Source organism: Cygnus atratus, chromosome 1 (assembly GCF_013377495.2).
Source record: "Cygnus atratus isolate AKBS03 ecotype Queensland, Australia chromosome 1, CAtr_DNAZoo_HiC_assembly, whole genome shotgun sequence".
Classification (NCBI taxonomy): domain Eukaryota; kingdom Metazoa; phylum Chordata; class Aves; order Anseriformes; family Anatidae; genus Cygnus; species Cygnus atratus.
This window is the reverse complement of record NC_066362.1, coordinates 189,948,711-189,966,571: the sequence shown is the minus strand read 5'-3', so window position 1 is coordinate 189,966,571 and position 17,861 is coordinate 189,948,711. Positions and strand designations below refer to the sequence as shown.

Below are 17,861 nucleotides of genomic sequence, written 5' to 3'. Positions count from 1 at the left end.
AAAGAACAACAATTTCTTAACCAGCAGCAATTTTTCCTATGATAACACAAGGCCATTGTTACCAAGGCTGCACCTATAACTGCTCCCTGGAAGCTGATCTATTGAGACACAAAGAGGTGCACTGATAAGGCTGTGGCAACGCAAAGCATCCCAAGAAGTGGCTGCTCTGGTCTGGACATGGGAGACAGCCGTATCACCCATTTGTCATCTCTGTCAATAGGATTCACAGTGAGCCTCGGGATAAACTGACTTTGTCAGAGCTATGAAGGAAAGCAGCAGCAATGCCTGCCCTCCTCTGGGATGCATACTTCAGCTGTGCAAGGTATCTTACTGATGTCAAGAGAGGTCTGACCCCTCCGCCTCCTGGATTTGTGTAGCAGCAAGTCTGCCCTAGTCTGGCTGAGGAATATTTGGAACTGTGAAGATACCAACCATGGTATAGAATCATAGGATCATTCAGGTCAGAGAAGACCTCCAAGATCATCTAGTCCAACCTTTAACCTAGTACTGACAAGTCCGCCACTGAACCATGCTACTGAGTTCTACATCTGCACGTTTCTTGAAGACCTCCAGGGATGGTGACTCAACCACTTCCTTGGGCAGCCTATTCCAATACCCCACAACCCTTCCAGTAAATAAATTTCTCCTAATATCCAACCTAAACCTCCCCTGGCATAACCTGAGGCCATTTCCATTTTCTTATCACTTGGTGTTAGGAGAAGAGCCCAATCCCCATTATGCCACATCCTCCTTTAAGGTAACCGTAGATATTTAGGTAACTACAATTTTGGATATATTAGACAGATCTAATTTTAGATATTAAGGTAATTGTACCTCCTTTAAGGTAATAGTTGCAGATGATCCCACCCCCTTCCTGTTCAACACAACTCTTGCAACTATCTCTGAAGTGAAGCATTTTAGATCAGAGTGTATTCTGTAAGATTCATCAACTATACCCATCAGATGAACTGGTTTTATACATAGTCTCTGTCCAACTGTAATATCTGGTAAGTTTTATTTAAGTCTTGCCAGTATGCTAAAACTCTTGTTAGCTTTAAAGTTAAAACAGGACTAAAATGAGTAATTTGAAAATCTATTTCCACAGGTCAATATATGGAATTCAAAAGCATGTTTTAAATTCTCAAACTGCAAATGAAAAGTTACCAGACAGCATTATATGCTTCCAAATCAAGTGCAGGAGACCTGTGCTATCCTAGCACGAACAATACAACACCTAACAAATTAACATGACTCTACTGCACCTCAAGCAAGCAAACATTAATTGCTTGATGTTTATGTTTTATGTACCCTAAAAATAAATGCAGATTTTTAAGTACTCAAAACAGTTGTATGCATTGGAATATTAAGAAAGCAAAAACAAACACAAACGAAATATAACTGAACAATTAAAGCTTCTGCCTGGAAAGATTTTTCAACCCTTTCAAAGGAAATGTCTCTTCTTTAGGACTGGGTGTGTTCTTTCACTTAAAGGAATAAAGCCTTTATAATATAAAGCAAAATATAGTTGACATACTCTGTTACTTTAACTCCTCCTTAAAGCCCCGTTGAGGCCACATTTGTGCATGTATTACAGAAAAGCTCTGCAAATACCAAACCTGGCCAGTACTGCTACTTCTGTCAGGTGGACATCCTGCAGGGTAAAACTCTAGGAAATGACTAAGGCTGGTAGAAAGAGCAGCTGAGCATGTCCAACAGAACATGCTCGTGACAGCAGCTCCCCAACACGCCCAACCCTTCTCCCACTAACCCCTCTGCAGCACATAACACTACTTCGTATTGCGCAGGCTCAGCCAGCCAGAGGGCAGTTATTTGCTTGGCCATCTTCCGAAACTGAAAGAAAAGTAACAAGCTATCTGAGCTAGAATGTATCCCCATTACAGATCAAAAGCCTTCTAACATGCCACAAGCCCTAACATCCGAATGGAAACAACCCTCAGAGGCCTTTTGTCTGCTATGGTCTGATGTTTGTGATCAGGCACATGCAGAGCCCACATCCTCCCGTTTAATTTACCTGAAACAGAGCTGTAAACTAGCAAGGATGAGTGGACAGCTTCTGCCATCTTGGCCTGAGGTGTTTCCACAGTGTACTTACACCGATGTTAACGTGAATGAGCTCCTGGGAAGTGACCTATCTCACAACTCACAGCCATTACCTACGCACAAGCTTTCACCTTGTGGTGAATTTGGGATGGTTGAGATGACTTGCACTGACGGATAACTAGCTTTGAGTTAGTAAGGTGGAGAACAAGGTGCACGTGGACAACTGCTGTGATGCAAGTGAGCGGTGTTCAGCTTGCAGGGTAATCTTCGTGTAACCGGCCTCCTATGAGACTGCTATGAAATGCTGCTGATCCCCTTCTTCAAACAAGTCTACTTTGAAAACTGGCTTATTTGCCAAAAAGAACACAATTTAAAGAAAAGTTCATGCTTACCTGGTGAGGTCTGCTTAATTACGCGCACTATCTGTTCGTTTCTAGGATCCAAGTAGCCCATCTTGCTGATATACTCCAGAGCTGCTTCAATACTCCTGCTACCCGTCTGCTTCAGTGCTCGGACAGCCATCTCCTGCACAAGACAAACAAGAGTTGAATCGCATTCAGACCAAACCCAAGCACTGCAGGCTACAAAGCAGCAAGCTTTCTTACATTTATAGGAACATTTTGTAACTCCCACCAGATAACAGCTGCCTGAAGCCACATGGACTCGTATTTTGAAAACATCTGTATGCTTTATACAACTCAACAATTAAAAAAATAACTCCGCCTACCCACATTCTCGTAACTCAACAAGTATCAAACTGAAACCTGTGCTTTAAGGATCCTTAAAATAAACTTGGGTCAGATCTGGGAAAGGCACTGTAATTTGAATTAGGGTGAAACAGAGTGAACTACTCAGCTTTTGGTATTTGAGAGCATCTCAGCCACACCTGCGTCTCTATGCAGTAAGCACAACTTCAAACTTCCTAAATGCTGCAAAATTTTCTCCTGAGCAAATCCTGGCCCCATTTAGGGCCAATGGGGGAAGACTGCAAAAATAATGTGGTGCCAGACACAACACAAAAACTAAAACCGGTGCAAAAATGAATACTCCAGTTGACCTACTCCATCACAACACTATTACCGTCCCCTGGTCTACAGCCAGGAATTCACTCTCCTGGAGTTTGTTTATACATTTACTTATGGCTTAGGTATACGGAATAGTTTTCAACAATGACTCGAGCCTCTGGCTGGAAAGTAAAATTCACAAATCCTCCCAAGGCTGCACGGTCTTTTCTGAGATGATGGAGAAATTGAAATTCTGGGGCTTGAATGCTGAATTCATCTCACTGAACTTCAGCCATCTCAGCTAGATTAACTAGCTTAAAGTAGTTGCTGAGAACCTTGCCATAGTTACTCCAGAAGGCAATTGATAAAATAGATCTCACAGGAGACAAACTGACCTTTGGTGACAGAAGATCAGAGGACTAATTTGAACTTAGCTCTTAGTTGGCTGAAGTTGGATGAAATAAATGTCACCATCAAGGACTTGCCTGCAAGTATCCTATCTTCTTGCCACTTTTTTGCCATTTCTAGGGGAATGCTGTCACTGCAACCTGCCCACGGGCGCTGAATCAGATGGAGTCGGTGCCTTCTTCGCTTGCAGATGTGAGGCTGGCTTGGCACAGACGCTCAGCTCTCCCCGGGGCAGAGCACGCAGGTAGCCCTGGCACGCGTGCCCCTTTTCCAGGGCGTCTGGAGCAGAGAACAACTTGGCTTCCGCGAACTGCGTGTGGTGCAACGCGCTGTTAGCAAGAGGGGAGCATCTCAGATGTCACCAACTCACACTTCGCACGGAGCCACGTGCTGGCACTTGGCATTTCGCTCCACTTAGCTCAGACCCCTCCCACTACCCCCAAAACGGCACTATTTGCTCCATTACTCAGAGGTTCTGCTCGGGGAATAACTACAGCAAGTTTGAATATTTTTCATACAATTTATGACTCATAATTCATAGAAAGGCAATAGTTGGTTTCACATTTCCTATAGCTGAATTATTTCACTGGCATCAACACATTACTAAGGGCAATTTTAAATCAACAAAAACTATTATGTATGAAGGAAAGAATTTCCCACAATGTTTTTTTTTCCCTTTTTTTTTCCTCCTTCTTCTGGATACATTTCTAAAGCATTAGCAAATTCGCATCCTAGTGCTCAGCACTCTCATCGTCGAGGGACTCTGGGCTGCTAGCACACACTGCCCATTTACACCAGCTGGATCTTGCCTTGGCCCCCAAGACCACATTCCTAAATCAAACGTGCTCAATGTGCAAAACTGAGAGGTCTATGTGCTGGATTCGATGTTGTCTTCTTTGGTTTTGTCTACAACAGGGTACCAAGAGAATACATGCTTGGTAAACAACCGTCTAAATGATTACTAAACCAGCCCACACAATGCACTTCTCCCCCTCTTAAGGGTGTTAGTACTACGGAATTCAACGAGCCTAAAAGAGGTTTGCCTTTTATCACCACCATAGTGGTATTATCTCCGAAAACAAACCTTTCCCCTATATTGGCACTACTGTTCTCACCTTTTGCCATTGCTACTGCCAGAACAGCAGCATTGAAATGCCTCCACTCAAAGCTGCACGTCCAACCTTCAGCAGATGTGATGGGGCTTCAGATGTGAACTTCTGGGGGAACAATGGGAGGGGAAAAGCCCAGGACATCTCAGGGCTGTGTGATAACCTCAGAGAGCTGGTAAGAGCTCAGGAGCAGCAGATGTGCCACCGACAACCCCACCCCTGCAAGCCCTCGGTGCAGACAGCAGCCCTGGACCCAGCTCTCAGCCTCTTGTCTCCGTGAGCCCGCTCTCAGAAGCATCTCCTCATTGCCCACCCTGTTTGCTTGGCACTTATGTTACTGCTGAAAAAACGTAAGCAAGTTTTTTTTGTGGTTCAAAAGAACACCTGTGTTCCCCAAATCCCATAGCTTTGGCCTTTCCCCTCCATAAACAGGATGAGACAAATAACCCTTGTTTGTGACACTGCTTCCCCAAAGCCTTGCCTCACCTCTAAGAAAAGGGAGAGCAACCAAAAAAAACCACCACCACCACCAAAAAAAAACCAACAACACAGGAATTTATGGAAATCGATATAAAGCCTGGTTTAAGGTAGCGGAAGGAGTGCAGAAGATGGATTAAACAGTGTCAGCAATTACACTCGTGGGAGAGCTGGAGGTTGAGGGCAGAGACTTGAGTCAGACGGAGGGTGTTTGTGAGAAGCAGCAGAATGGGCTCAAGGAGAGAAATCAATGCTGAGTTGCAAACTGATCCTGTAGGTGATAGAACGGGGAAACAACAGGACAGACACTGGGCAAGGATGAACGTGCACAGCTGCACTGCCACAGCCAGGGCTGCCTTGATGCTACACCACTCTAAGGTGAGTGCATTTTAGAAACGGGAGGAGGAGTAGACCAGAAATGAGGCATGGAAAAAAAAAAAGATCCACTTGGAGCCATATCCAACGCCAAAACATTCAAGCAGGCACAGGATCAAATCCAGTTCCCACTGAGGTCGACAGAGATTTCCATTAAGTGCAAGGTACTGCATCAGGCCCTCTGTCCCTGCTTGTTTCCTTTTCACCGGGCCAAACGCTGTCAGCCGCAGCGTGGTTGGAGCAGGCTGCCCGCTGGCTGCGTTGGGCTCAGCCCATGGCCAGCTGTCAGGCTCCAAGCAGAACACAAGCCCCTGGCAGCCCGCACAAACCGCGAGGGAACAGAGCACTCCCGGCCCCGGCTCATTCTTCGCATTCTGTGTACTCCCCTCAGAGGATTCAAACATCTCTACGCAGGCAGTTCAGGCACCTTTTTGCTTCCAGATCCTGCTAGCTGTTGGTGGAGGAAAAAAAAAAGTGAAGAAAAAACTACAATTGGAAAGTGTGCTTTTACAGATACCTCTAATTTTATAATTAACGTGACAGCTGCACTATTAAAAATGAGGTTTCAGTGGGCAGCTGCGGTTCTGGACAGATCACATGGAAAAGCAGTGTCAGGCCAAGAACACCAATGCAGAGACTCTCAGTTTTTTGTGGACTGAGGCAACTCTGCAGGATCCCAGTTTTGCGGGTTCGCAGAGAAAAAGGGGAGAGGGGCTGCTCCCCAGCCAGTGCCTGCAGCAGAGCGCTGCACGGTCGACACGCTCAGCAGTTTCCCCATCCCTGCTCCGGTGGAAGGCAGCTCGCCAAGACATTTCAAGATGTCGCTAGAAGGAAAGCCACCTTTGAGGCTCAGCTGCTCACCAGGGAGAATCCTTGTTTGATGGTAAACAGCTAGCTGGATGTGTGCACATACAGGCTCCCTCTCGCCCCGGAGGCGACGTGAAAGGCTTTCCCCGTTTTACCCTCCTGCCTGGCTGTTCTCCACCAGCGCTGGCAGCGGCAGGCGTTCTTGCTGTACTCCAGGGTTGTCCAGCAACATTTTTCATTCAGAAAGCTCCCAGTTGCCAAGATGGATTTATCATCCAAGGGAAGATTGCACAAGAGGTTACAATAAGCAAAGACTTTTTCCCAAGAACATTGTGTCTGAAGGAGACAATAGGTCCTCCAAAGATTTGGCAAGGGCAATTAATTGCTAACAACAACAAAAAAAATTAATTGCCTGCTTTCCATTCACAACGGAGGATGGGCAACAGATGCAGGAAACAGATACAGGTTCCCTCCGGAAGGGAGAAAACTAAGGCTCATGCCAGAAGAGATGATCCAGAATTGATTACGAACCTTTCAGAGATAGTCCGCCATTGTAGGAAATTTCATTCATGATTTTAAACATGCAAAACCCAAGAAATTCAGGAAATGATGTGTACAATACGCCTCGTTGGGATCACTGCTGCCCCACAGAATAGAGAACTGTGTTTTTTAATATTCCCTAGCTGTAATTATTCTCTAGTCGAACACTTCGTCTACTGTTTTGCTTGACTTCAGGCTGCCAGTACGAGAGGCTCCATTTTGCCCACAAATCCCTATGTGTAACTAAAATCCCAATTAAAATATTCCAGACACATGACTAAAGAGCTGTCCTGAGAATCATTAGAGCTCCTCAGTTTTAAAATATCAAAGAAGCAGGAGGAAAACAGCACAGGCAAAGACCTTCTGAGTGCCTGTTCGTTTAACGCAGGATCACTCAGTCCTTTCACAAACCACGTAATCCATTCAGAAACTAAGGGGAATGAACCTCGTGGCTAGTTAAGGTTTTTCTGCCCTCCCTGCTCTAGTTAGAAAGCTCTTCTGAAGCTACATTGCTCTGATAGCTACACAGGCTCCTCTTATTATGCACGGTCAGTTAAAGACAATCTAAACTAAAGGCAGAGGGAACTAAACTTCCACAGCTCTGCTGTTATCTACAGGGAGCCCCCATCATCCTTAGGCCTGCTGTTTGGCCTCCTGGGCTAAACGGCCCACATTCCTTTAGCTTTCTCTTGTAAAACAGGCTCTTCATTCTCCTTATCGCTGCAGTGACCCTCTTCTGTATCAACAAGGATCAGACTGCAAGGTGGTTTTTGCTAAGAGCTGCACACAGCGCTCTAGGTGAGATGCACACGGTGGTGAAGTTACCCTTGAGGTAAAGCCATTCGTTGTCTTTGGCGATTTCAGCACAAGAAGTTTGAGCTCAGGGCTTTAATCATGGCTTGTAGATCTTGCTTGCAGGCCTCTGCCCTTTGTGCTCCTGGATTCAAGCAAGGAAATATGCTCAAAAGATTCAGCCTGGAGTAGGAAGCAAAAAAGATGCTGGCCAACTAACGCATCAGTGCTCCTGGGTCCCAGGACAGAAACCCTCGTGTTGCCACCACCACAGACCAGCTCTGGAAGATTACCTTAATCCTCTAAGCCACAGGACATGGCACATTTAGTGTGGCTAATGGAAGGAATGAGGTAAAATTAAACAAAAGTAATTTGGAGATTGAGAAGCATCTTTTGATGATCAAAATAATAGCTGTTCAAAATGTTTCCAGCATCTTTCCAGATTTAAAACAGCTCTGGAAGATTAAAATGCAAACAAGACAAATAAAAACATTTGAAATTTATCAAGTTTTTGTATTAGTTAGTTTCTGTGTTTTACTAGCCCTACAGCTAATACACAGCGTTCTTTCAGAACTATTACAGAAAAAGAAAAAATAAGACAATCATCATGACACTCCTCCACTGTTTTTTCCCCAGCTGTTTTTCCTTAAGATCATGACTAATCAAAGCTAGTTAAGTTGTTCCAAATGAAAAAAACCCTGATCTATAGACTTAGCAGCAGGGTACGCTTAAAAAGAACAGTCATCATAATATCCTCAACAACTTAGAAAGGGCAAGAGATAAGATTGTTGAAGTTGAAGAAGGCTAAGTGCTGGGTCCTGCACTTGGGGCACAACAACCCCATGCAGTGCTACAGGCTGGGGAAAGAGTGGCTGGAAAGCTGCGCAGAGGAAAGGGCCCTGGGGGTGTTGGTTGATGGCCAGCTGAATGTGTGCCAGCTGTGTGCTCAGGCGGCCAAGAAGGCCAACGGCATCCTGGCTTGTATCAGAAATGGTGGGGCCAGCAGGAGCAGGGAGGCGATCGTCCCCCTGTACTCTGCTCTGGTGAGGCCTCACCTCGAGTGCTGTGTTCAGCTTTGGGCCCCTCACTACAAGAACGACATCGAGGCCCTGGAGCATGTCCAGAGAAGGGCCTGGAACACAAGTCCTGTGAGGAGCGGCTGAGGGAACTGGGGCTGTTTAGTCTGTGAAAGAGGAGGCTCAGGGGAGACCTTACTGCTCTCCGCAACTACCTGAAAGGAAGCTGTGGGGAGCTGGGGGTCAGCCTCTTCTCACAGGTAACTACTGATAGGACTAGAGGGAATGGCCTCAAGTTGTGCCAGGGGAGGTTCAGGTTGGAAAATAGGAGACATTTCTTCACTGAAAGTGTTGTGAGGCATTGGAACAGGCTGCCTAGGGAAGTGGTTGAGTCACCATCCCTGGAGGGATTCACAAGATGGGTGGATGTGGTGCTTAGGGACATGGTTTAGTGGAAGACTTGGCAGTGCTAGGTTAACAGTTGCACTTGGTAACTGTAGAGGTCTTTTCCAGCCAAAGCGATTCTATTAAAAAACAAAAACATAAAAGGAAAGCAACAAGAACTGAGACAGTAACTGGAAAAACGACATAGCTCCCTAGCAGGTGCCTCAAAAGACAGCAACTGCATCCAAATACTTTTTTTTAAACACAGTGCGGCTCGCATCAGGTAGGAGCACATGACATTGGCGTTTTACCTGCACCACAGGGCTCGCTCCCCCGGCAGCTCCTGGCCACTGGCTGTGTGAGGCCGCCGCCATTTCACGCTGCAGCCCTCGCTCTCCGCGAGCTGGGCAAATATGGCTCTTCGTGTGAGCAGGAGAGATACGAGCTTCGGGCTCTAAGCCAGCCCAAGGTCCCCAAGTTAAGACATTTGGAAGCGCACCAAGCATGGCTGCTCAACATACTTCCAAACAAATGCTTGTAAAACGGAGTATTTATAACAAGGCAGCTCCAGACAAAGAGCGCACATGTAAACACTTCAAGGAGCTCTGATGAACTATTAAAGAGATCCAATCTGTTTCGAGAAAAAACGCACACATACCGTGGTGTCAATTCTCAAATCCTATCAGGTTTAATCAGACAGCTCCTGCTAATGTCTGAGTGTGTGTTTATGTATAAGCACATGGGCACGTCATATAATGAGTGCACGTATGTGAGTTTGTCAATACTAATTTAACGTCAGGTAAGCCTGGGAGCCCTTTGAAAGGCTTTAAAAGACACTTTAAGAGACACTACACGTTCTTTCATGAAGAAAGAAGGCTTTTCTGTCACCCATCAGACAAGACAAGTAGTTTACACTTACATTTAGTACAGCATTTCTGGTAGCATGGGAAGGACTTGGAATGGGGAAGGTCTGCAGGGAACCGAAAAGGTCCTGCCCCAAGAAACAAATCAGCACGTTGCATGAAGCCCAACTGCCACGAAAGAATAACCAAAATCAGGCAAGGAAAGCGACCACGGCACTAACAACAATGAAAAGGGAGTGAGAATAATCAAAAGCTACCATGAATATCACTTTCCCCCCCACTCTTTCTGCCAAACAGGCTAGAAGCAAGAACAGAGCTGAGCTGTTGTATCCCGAGCAGGAGGCAGGTGTGGGTGGAAGGGGGAAAGCAGCCGGCCCCGCTGCAGAGGCGGCTTGGTCGACAGACCTGAGGGCCATGACCAAGCACTGTCCTTCCCCCGTCCCCACCTGGCCTTGCCAAAAACACTTCTGCGGCTAAAGAGATGGTGGTAGAAGGCCGGTGTCATGGCACCCAAAGCCTCCTGCACTGCACCGAGCCCTACGCATACACAAGGGAAGAGTCCTACCCTAAAAGAGATTTCTAATTTAAACCAGAACAATTATATGTCCAGCCATAGCTGTTCCTCGTTACTCTAAGCCTGCTCTTTGGAGAGCTATTTAAACTATTTAGAGTTCAGCCCAACCAAGTGACCCATGACCGTTCACAAACAGACAAGGATCTACAAATCTCTCCTGATCTTTACTCAGCACTGGAGCAGAAGGAACTCAAACCAGAAGTGTTGTTAGGTGCTAAATCAGAAATCCTACAGTCTCAGGCCAAATTATGTTATCTGAGCAGCCTTTGTAAGTGACTGCATCACCAGGTTTATGTTATAGAGCGGCAGGGAAGATTGTACTTGCCTCATGCACATTGTATACGTGCACGCGTGTGTGCACTGCACCTTTTCTAAGGCATTACTTTACTTTCCCCAAGCACTTTGGGGGCAGGAACAGGGAACTTCCCACCCTCTGGGCAGGGTCTGCAGCAGGCTCCCAGCTCCAGCTCACTCCTGTCCCTCCTGACCGGCAGCCTTCGCAGTGATGACCGCTGCTCCGTCACGCAAGGCCTCAGGCACACGCCCTGCAGCAACCAGCGAGGCTGCGGAGCTTCTCCCACTGCCAGGAGCCACGTCAAGCCACCACTCCTCGATGCTTTTTGGGGTGGCAAAGGTAACACGACAACCTAGAGCAGCTTCTGACCTCTGAAGGAAAGGAAACGGAGGGCAATCAGAAAGTAAACTGAAGTATAAGCACACGAGTTGTCCCAAACCATGAAGCGTCATCATGCATCTTGAAATGTGAAACCCCTTCTAGGGTCCTGGTCACACTTCTGGATAAGTAAGGTGCCACCACACACCCACACGTCACCCCCTTCTGACACCACATCCAACACCAGGCCAGCTCTGAGGCTTGCGCCTGGGACCCGAAGAATAAGCGCTGCCCATCCAGCACTCCGCTCCAAATCCTTTGTACGGGGCAGAGAAACCAAGGCAACGAAGAGCTCGCTGCCGGCCCTCTCTGCTCTGAATGAAGTTTGTTAGAGCCTTGAATACACCACCTCCCATCCCCACCTTCCACCTCCTTTTCCCCTAAAAGTTTGCTGCAGGTGAGTCGAGGCTGAGAGCGGCCTCAGTCCTGTCAGCAGCAGCACTAAGAGGACTGCCAGGGTTTGCCAAAAGCCATTAGCAGACCAAAAAAAATAAAAATTAAAAAAAAATCAGGCTGTATAGCCTTTTATAACTAGGAGGAGGACACATGTGGTGCAAGAATCTTCAAATACTCTTTTGCCATTTGAAACCTCCCTCTGGATTTACATCCAGAAAGCAATACTGGATCCAGAAGGTCAATTTAAGGAAAAAATTCAGCTTGAGAAGAAAAACAGGAAACATTTTTCTATCGCTTTTCCAGATCACTGAGAGGTACTTACAGCGCCAGAAGAGCAGGAGAGGTGCTGTGCATTCACCAGTGCAGTCAGGGCTGGGGAACGGGCAGAAGTCAGCCACACTACCTGCTCCTCACCTGCTTTGGCCCTGGCCCCATGACCACCAGCAGTGCTGCCATTAACACCAACCTGGGTATTAAAGGCCGATTTGAGGAAATAAACAAACACCGCAGCACCCAGCAAAGAACCACAACAAGTTACGGGGGGGAAATGTTAAAAGTTGCCTTCAGGAATTTAATCGGTTCCACTACAGTCTCACAAAGTCCTGTGAATAAAAAGTGGTGTCTGCTGCTCCGTGCTCAGGGGGTCTGAGAAGCGCGCCGAGGCTCGGGGCATGCAGTCCTAAATAAAAACACCAAGCAGCAGCCCAGTCCCCACAGAACAGCTACAGTCACTCAGGATGCATTAAGATGGCAGTTCCTGCAAAAGCAGCATCTTGCTGTGCAAAGGCCAGCTGCTGTTTAAAAAGGGCTGCCTCCTGGACTTCTTTTCCCCCAGGTTCCCTCTCCCAGGTGGGCAGTTTTGTACCCTTTGTATTTTACACCATCAACCAGGCACATCTTCTGCAAGAGCAGCAGGCATCCCTGTGCTCCCCCAGCCCCATTTTTGACATGCCGAGGTGTCAACGATGCCACAGCTCCTTCCCGACAGCTCCCACATCCCTTTTTTCCTTCTTTTTTTTACCCTCTCAGGGCAAGTAAATCAAGCTGGATAGAATAGCAGCTCAGTGAAGGTTTCATGATCAGCTTATTCCCCTTCATTAGCAGCAAGTGATGTGTTTGCTAATTTCATTGCTCATGTTAGCCCAAAATGCATTTGTCTGGCACCACACTTACAATGCTGCTGTTTGTGTATCAAAGCATTTCTCTTCAGTGGCCACAGACACTAAAACGAGTGGTTCTCATCGCTCCTTCCTTCTACTATACAGATACATACAGAATTAATTATATATGAAAGACTTTTACAAATATTCAGAGCTTGCAAACCATTTCTTAGTCAAATTGGATACAAGGGACTTATAAAGTAGGTATTCCGAGTCAGCGAGATGAGTTATGAGCTCTGTTGTCCAGGAATAAGGCCCCAAAGCACAGAAGAGAATGGTGTCAGGGACTGGAGGAGCTTTTGGCGCTGCCACAGCCAGCTGCTCCCCAGGAACTCACGTGGTGCTGCGGATCTGAAATGTTAGTGCTGCCGACAGCACTTCTCCATACACACCTCGACTAACTGCATTTTGCACCCATCCTTGTGCCTCTGTCGGATTTACTGAGGGCTGCCAGCTTAAGGCATTACAAGTTCTCCTATATTTCATAAGATTTTAACATTTAAAGAGCAATACCCCTCTGCCCTCCTTTTCTTGTAACTTCACATAGTTTTATTCAGCCTTAAAACACTACAGCTTTCAGGTGTTGTTTAAAAACTCTTCTCCAAGGCAAGACAAAACGTATATAAAGACAGGATTTACACCACAGTGGGACCCCAGCTGACACCCAGCAGTAACGCACGTTCAGAGAGAGAAGAAATAATCCCAGAAATGCAGCTCTGCTGGGAGGCAAACGGAGGCTGCGTCTCCCAGCCTCACAGTCCAACGCAGCATGGCTCACGTGACTGGAGAAACATCTGGGTTTTATCTGGAGATTCCTAATATTTTTCAACACACACACACACACACACACAATGCGTGTTAGGCAAGACAGCTTGGCGCGTTCACTCCTCGAAGAGTAGGAAGAAGTATGCTGGGATTCTGACATGTAACACTGTTTTAAAATTTGCTGGCGACCTGGATTGTTTAATTGGAATTCTTTCTCTTTTTAATTTCTCATTTATATATATGGAAAAGGCATTTAAGCTTTAAGATTTTAAAATCAATGTACTTGACTTTGTATTACAAGATACTCCAACCCCACAGCACTAAGGATCTCATTAGACATTTTCCAGAAGTCTCTGCATAGTTTCCTTAACTGAAATACACGCTCACAACTACAGGTCCAAAAGCAAGAATTGCTCAGTACCACTGACTACGAATCATTTTTAAGACTACAAAAACACCCATTTGTGCTAAATGATCTGTCTGACCACTAGCCACTGCAGCTTTCTGCAGTCACAAGATAAAACTCACCTCTAACAGTGCTAGAGGGGGGGAAAAAAAAAAAAAAAAAAGAAAAAGAAAAACCCCAGCTGGATAAAATATCTTAAGGTCAGTCTTTTTACATGTAAAGCAGCCGCAGCAGCATTATTCGCATTCTTAGCACATAACTGACCGGGACGAGATTCCAGGAGAGGCAAACAATTCGCCCAAGAGAGCAGCTGCATCTTCCTCGGCTCCAGAGCTGCTGGGGGAGGGAGAAGTGCCCGCCAGGGTCCCCGAAACGGAGGAGGAGTGGGAAGAAAAGGAAAGGCTGCTTCTGCTCCACGGAGTGCAACAAACAAAGCCAGCTGGTAACGAACAGTGTCACTGATGGCCTAGAAGAACCGCGTAAGCAGACACCCAAGTCTGGTTAAACACAGGAGAGCAGAGAGGGAAACAGATAATATTGAACAGGACAACTAAAAGGAATCGTTATCTGGCTTCACTTTTACTGCCTAATTCTTCACTGCGTAATTCCAAAATATCTTCTGCAAGTGCAAATCCCTGTCTTTTCATGTTTCTACAACAACCCTCATAAATTGTCCTTTTAGTCTTGTATTTCCTTAGCAGTACCATTACCCAGTTCACCTGGATGTTATTTCTGTTGGCTACAGGTGAAGTGGCACACCTCAGTAATGAAGAGGCATAGTACTCACACGTAGCACTGAAGAATCATCTTTCCTGCTCCGCTCCATTTACATGCAAAGGCTGTTGTCTATTTTAGCCTGCTGTGAGAAAAGAAATCCTCTTCTGAGATCCTCCTCGAAGCCATCCCTTTAACGTTATCTCCTCACAAACCTGCCATCGGCTATCAGCGAAATCAACCACAGCAGCATGAAAGATGCCCGTGGCACTACTAGGGGCATACTCAGCACTGGTGACTTAGGAGTCACAGATTATCTTCCAGCTGCAACTGCGTTGGCAAAAACCCACTGCCTCTCTCCTGACCACGCTGCAGCCCCCTCGCTGTCAGCCCACAAGTTTGCAGAGCCCTACAATTCAGCTGTTGGAGCTAACTCAGCTCATTTTGACCCAAAAGAGCAGGGGTTAACTCAAGCGGCAGCTCAGCTGGAGTGGTAAAACCTGGGCAAGGAGAGGAGTAAGAAGAGGCAGCACGAAGCAGAGGCATCTGGGGAGCTCAGCTGGAAAGAGGAGAACACTTGAGCACAGGCTGAGCTGCTCTCACCATCTCTTCTGACGGTGGTTGACAGCCTAGGAAGGCAGCTCGCAGCTTCCCTACTCCTTCTAAGCCCCCTGCCTTCCCCCCCAGTTATGCTCATGTCTCTCCCACCGAACCCAAAACGTTATTTGTAACCTGGACTGGTTCCCCGAGCAGTCCCCGCTCAGCCCTGTGACGCGGTGCCAGCACAGCTCGCGGGAACCAGCCGGGGAGGATGGAGCAGAAGAGCAGCGGCTCCGGCAGCACCCGAGGGCAGCTCTGCCGGGGCCCCAGCCCAGGGGCTCCTCTCCTTCCTTCACACCAGCCAAACGGATAAGCTTGTGGTACCTCAGACCATGAGGCTTCTTTTTTTCCCCCTTCTCTGTTGCCTTAAGAAAGTTCTTAATTGCAGTATTTTGTGTGTCGGTGTCATGTTAGGTTTAACAAGCTAATCCCTCTCTTAGCCGTACAGTTATCACCTAATATTTCAAGGCAACAACAGGGCATTTCTCAAAACTACATTTGATCATCTGAAAAAGATATAGCCAAGGGGAAACAGTCTTACACGACAGGATATAAATCAACACGTTAGACGATTTTAAACCACAAGAGGAAGGAAAAAACCTTACTGTATCAAGCCAATAAAAACCCTGCAGAACTGACTCTAGAAGATATTGGACCTATTCCATAACAACTCTATTTCTTAGGAAAATACAGTATTTTGAACTCTAAGAGGTCTGAATTTGATTCTGTTAAACTGAAAGGAAAAAGATGGAGAAAAGACGAGCAGAGGACATGATTCCCCTTATCCTTCCTCCGCAGCTGAAGTCTGAGAAGGCTCAAGCCCACAAACAAACAGCTCCTTCCAGCAAGAAGCTTGGTGCTGACACCTTTGCTTACCAATAACCCTGGCAGCGGCCAGATGTTCTTCACCTCCCTCTTTCAATCTTGTGCTCGAACTCTTAGGAGACTCGTTTTCCAACGCTCTCAACCCACGCCACGCGATAGGAAGACAAACGGTGATTGTTCTCCAGGCTTCGTTATTATTATAGCAGCACACGCTCAGGTGCATGAATGCTGTTCAGAGGCAGCTATGTTTCTGCAGAGATCCTTACGGGATACGTTAAGAAATGAGTTAGAGACAAGTAACCACGTTTGTTCCTCAAGAAAGAGGAAGAACTTATGAACTTGTTCTTAAGAACAAGGAACAAGGTTCTCCATGCACCTGTTCTACAGAGCTCCCAAAGGTAAGGATTTGCACCTGGTTAGGTGATCAGGTCCCAGATCCCTCAATTTCCCCAAGGAGAGATGGGTGGAGGCAGTGTTCCTGCTGCTTTCCAGCCTGTGTGTGTGCGGCCACGCACTGCTAAGCAGGTGCTGCATCGCCCCGCACTGCGGGTTCAAGGAAAGAGCTGCACTCACACTCCCGGAGCACACCAAGTCCCAACCAAAGCTTAGCACCCACAGCAGGGACACAGGGAGGTGGTCTCTGGTGGGTGTGTGTGAACTCAGACATCAAAACACAGTCAGCTCCAAATCCTGGAGTGATCTGTACAGCCCCAGAGAAATGCACTTTCCTCACTTCCACCACGTGTCTTACTGTGGGCTCCTGCCTCTGTGTGTGCTGCGGTGGCTGACGCTGCAAGGCGCAGGATGACAGATTTCTGATCCCCGAACAGCAGCGCCCAAAACGACACCTTCCTTCCAAGGTCAGCACTCACTTCTCGCAATTAGCATTGCAACTGCCTGCTCCTTTTCTTCAAGGCACCCAGCACCTCTTAAAATCACCGAGATAACAGTTCATTGTGAATCAAGCTTTTCAGTAACTGCCACCGCCTTCAGAGACCAACCGCAGAAGCCAGGGATAAGCGAGCTTGGAATATGCACGCACATACAAATACAGGTGCACCTGGGGAAACCTGAATTTAGGCAATTTTTCCTACAGCTAAAACTTGCAGGATTTATAGTGCAGAATATGCAATATCTGAAATGTTGAACAGTCCACGTGAAGGAGTGCCCTGCAAAGAAAGCAGTAACACAGTCAAACTAGCTCCACGCGCGCCCCATCCCTTCCTGTAACCACCTGACACCTACATTTTATGTAGGATCTATGCCATAAATGCCACAGGAGCTTTAAATCAGAGTTACAGTGCTCACATCCAAGTGATCCATCTGCCCACCAACTTCTGCATTCCTTCACAAAGCACTCGGAGGACATCCCACCAGGTGCTTTTTTTTTTTTTTTTCCTACTCACTATTTGTTACTTTATTCCCTATTACTCCTGCTCCACACATTTACCCGCGTTCTCAATACATCCTCAAGCTCTCCACTTCAAGAGTACTGAGTAGAATGGCAGAGATATCCACGCAGAACAATAAAAACACACTAAAAATCATCACCTTTTATTTTCTCTGTGTTGCAAACGTGAAACCCGAGGTGAAGGCAAACTCCTGTTAGCCATTTACGTGGGTAACGTGAGCGGTACCACCCCAAACTTTCCCCAATTTCTAACGTGCAGGTCTTAAAGCAAAGATCCTGGCCAGCCAGGAGAGCTACCGTCACGTTCTCATACATCATTACAAGTGCTTGAAAGACTCTTGTGGGCATCAACATCATAATTTAAAGAAGGAAAATATCAGAATGCTTCAGAAGAGAGACATAACTGGTTATTAAACATAGCTACAGCTGGTAATTAGCTGTGTAATCTGAAATCCGAGCTACAGATAGCAGATAATTTGAACAGATTTCCATGTAAGGCTA

At 46.6% G+C, this 17,861-nt stretch overlaps 1 protein-coding gene across 2 annotated transcripts in view; it reads right to left on the bottom strand.

Annotated features, from left to right (window-relative positions):
* LATS2 (large tumor suppressor kinase 2) overlaps positions 1 to 17,861 on the bottom strand; it is a 46,538-nt gene that overhangs the window by 10,875 nt on the left and 17,802 nt on the right. For both annotated transcript variants that reach the window (XM_035542716.2, XM_035542717.2), the window contains exon 3: positions 2,454 to 2,586. In XM_035542716.2, the coding sequence (XP_035398609.1) occupies positions 2,454 to 2,586 (133 nt within the window). The remainder of the gene's footprint in view (positions 1 to 2,453; positions 2,587 to 17,861) is intronic.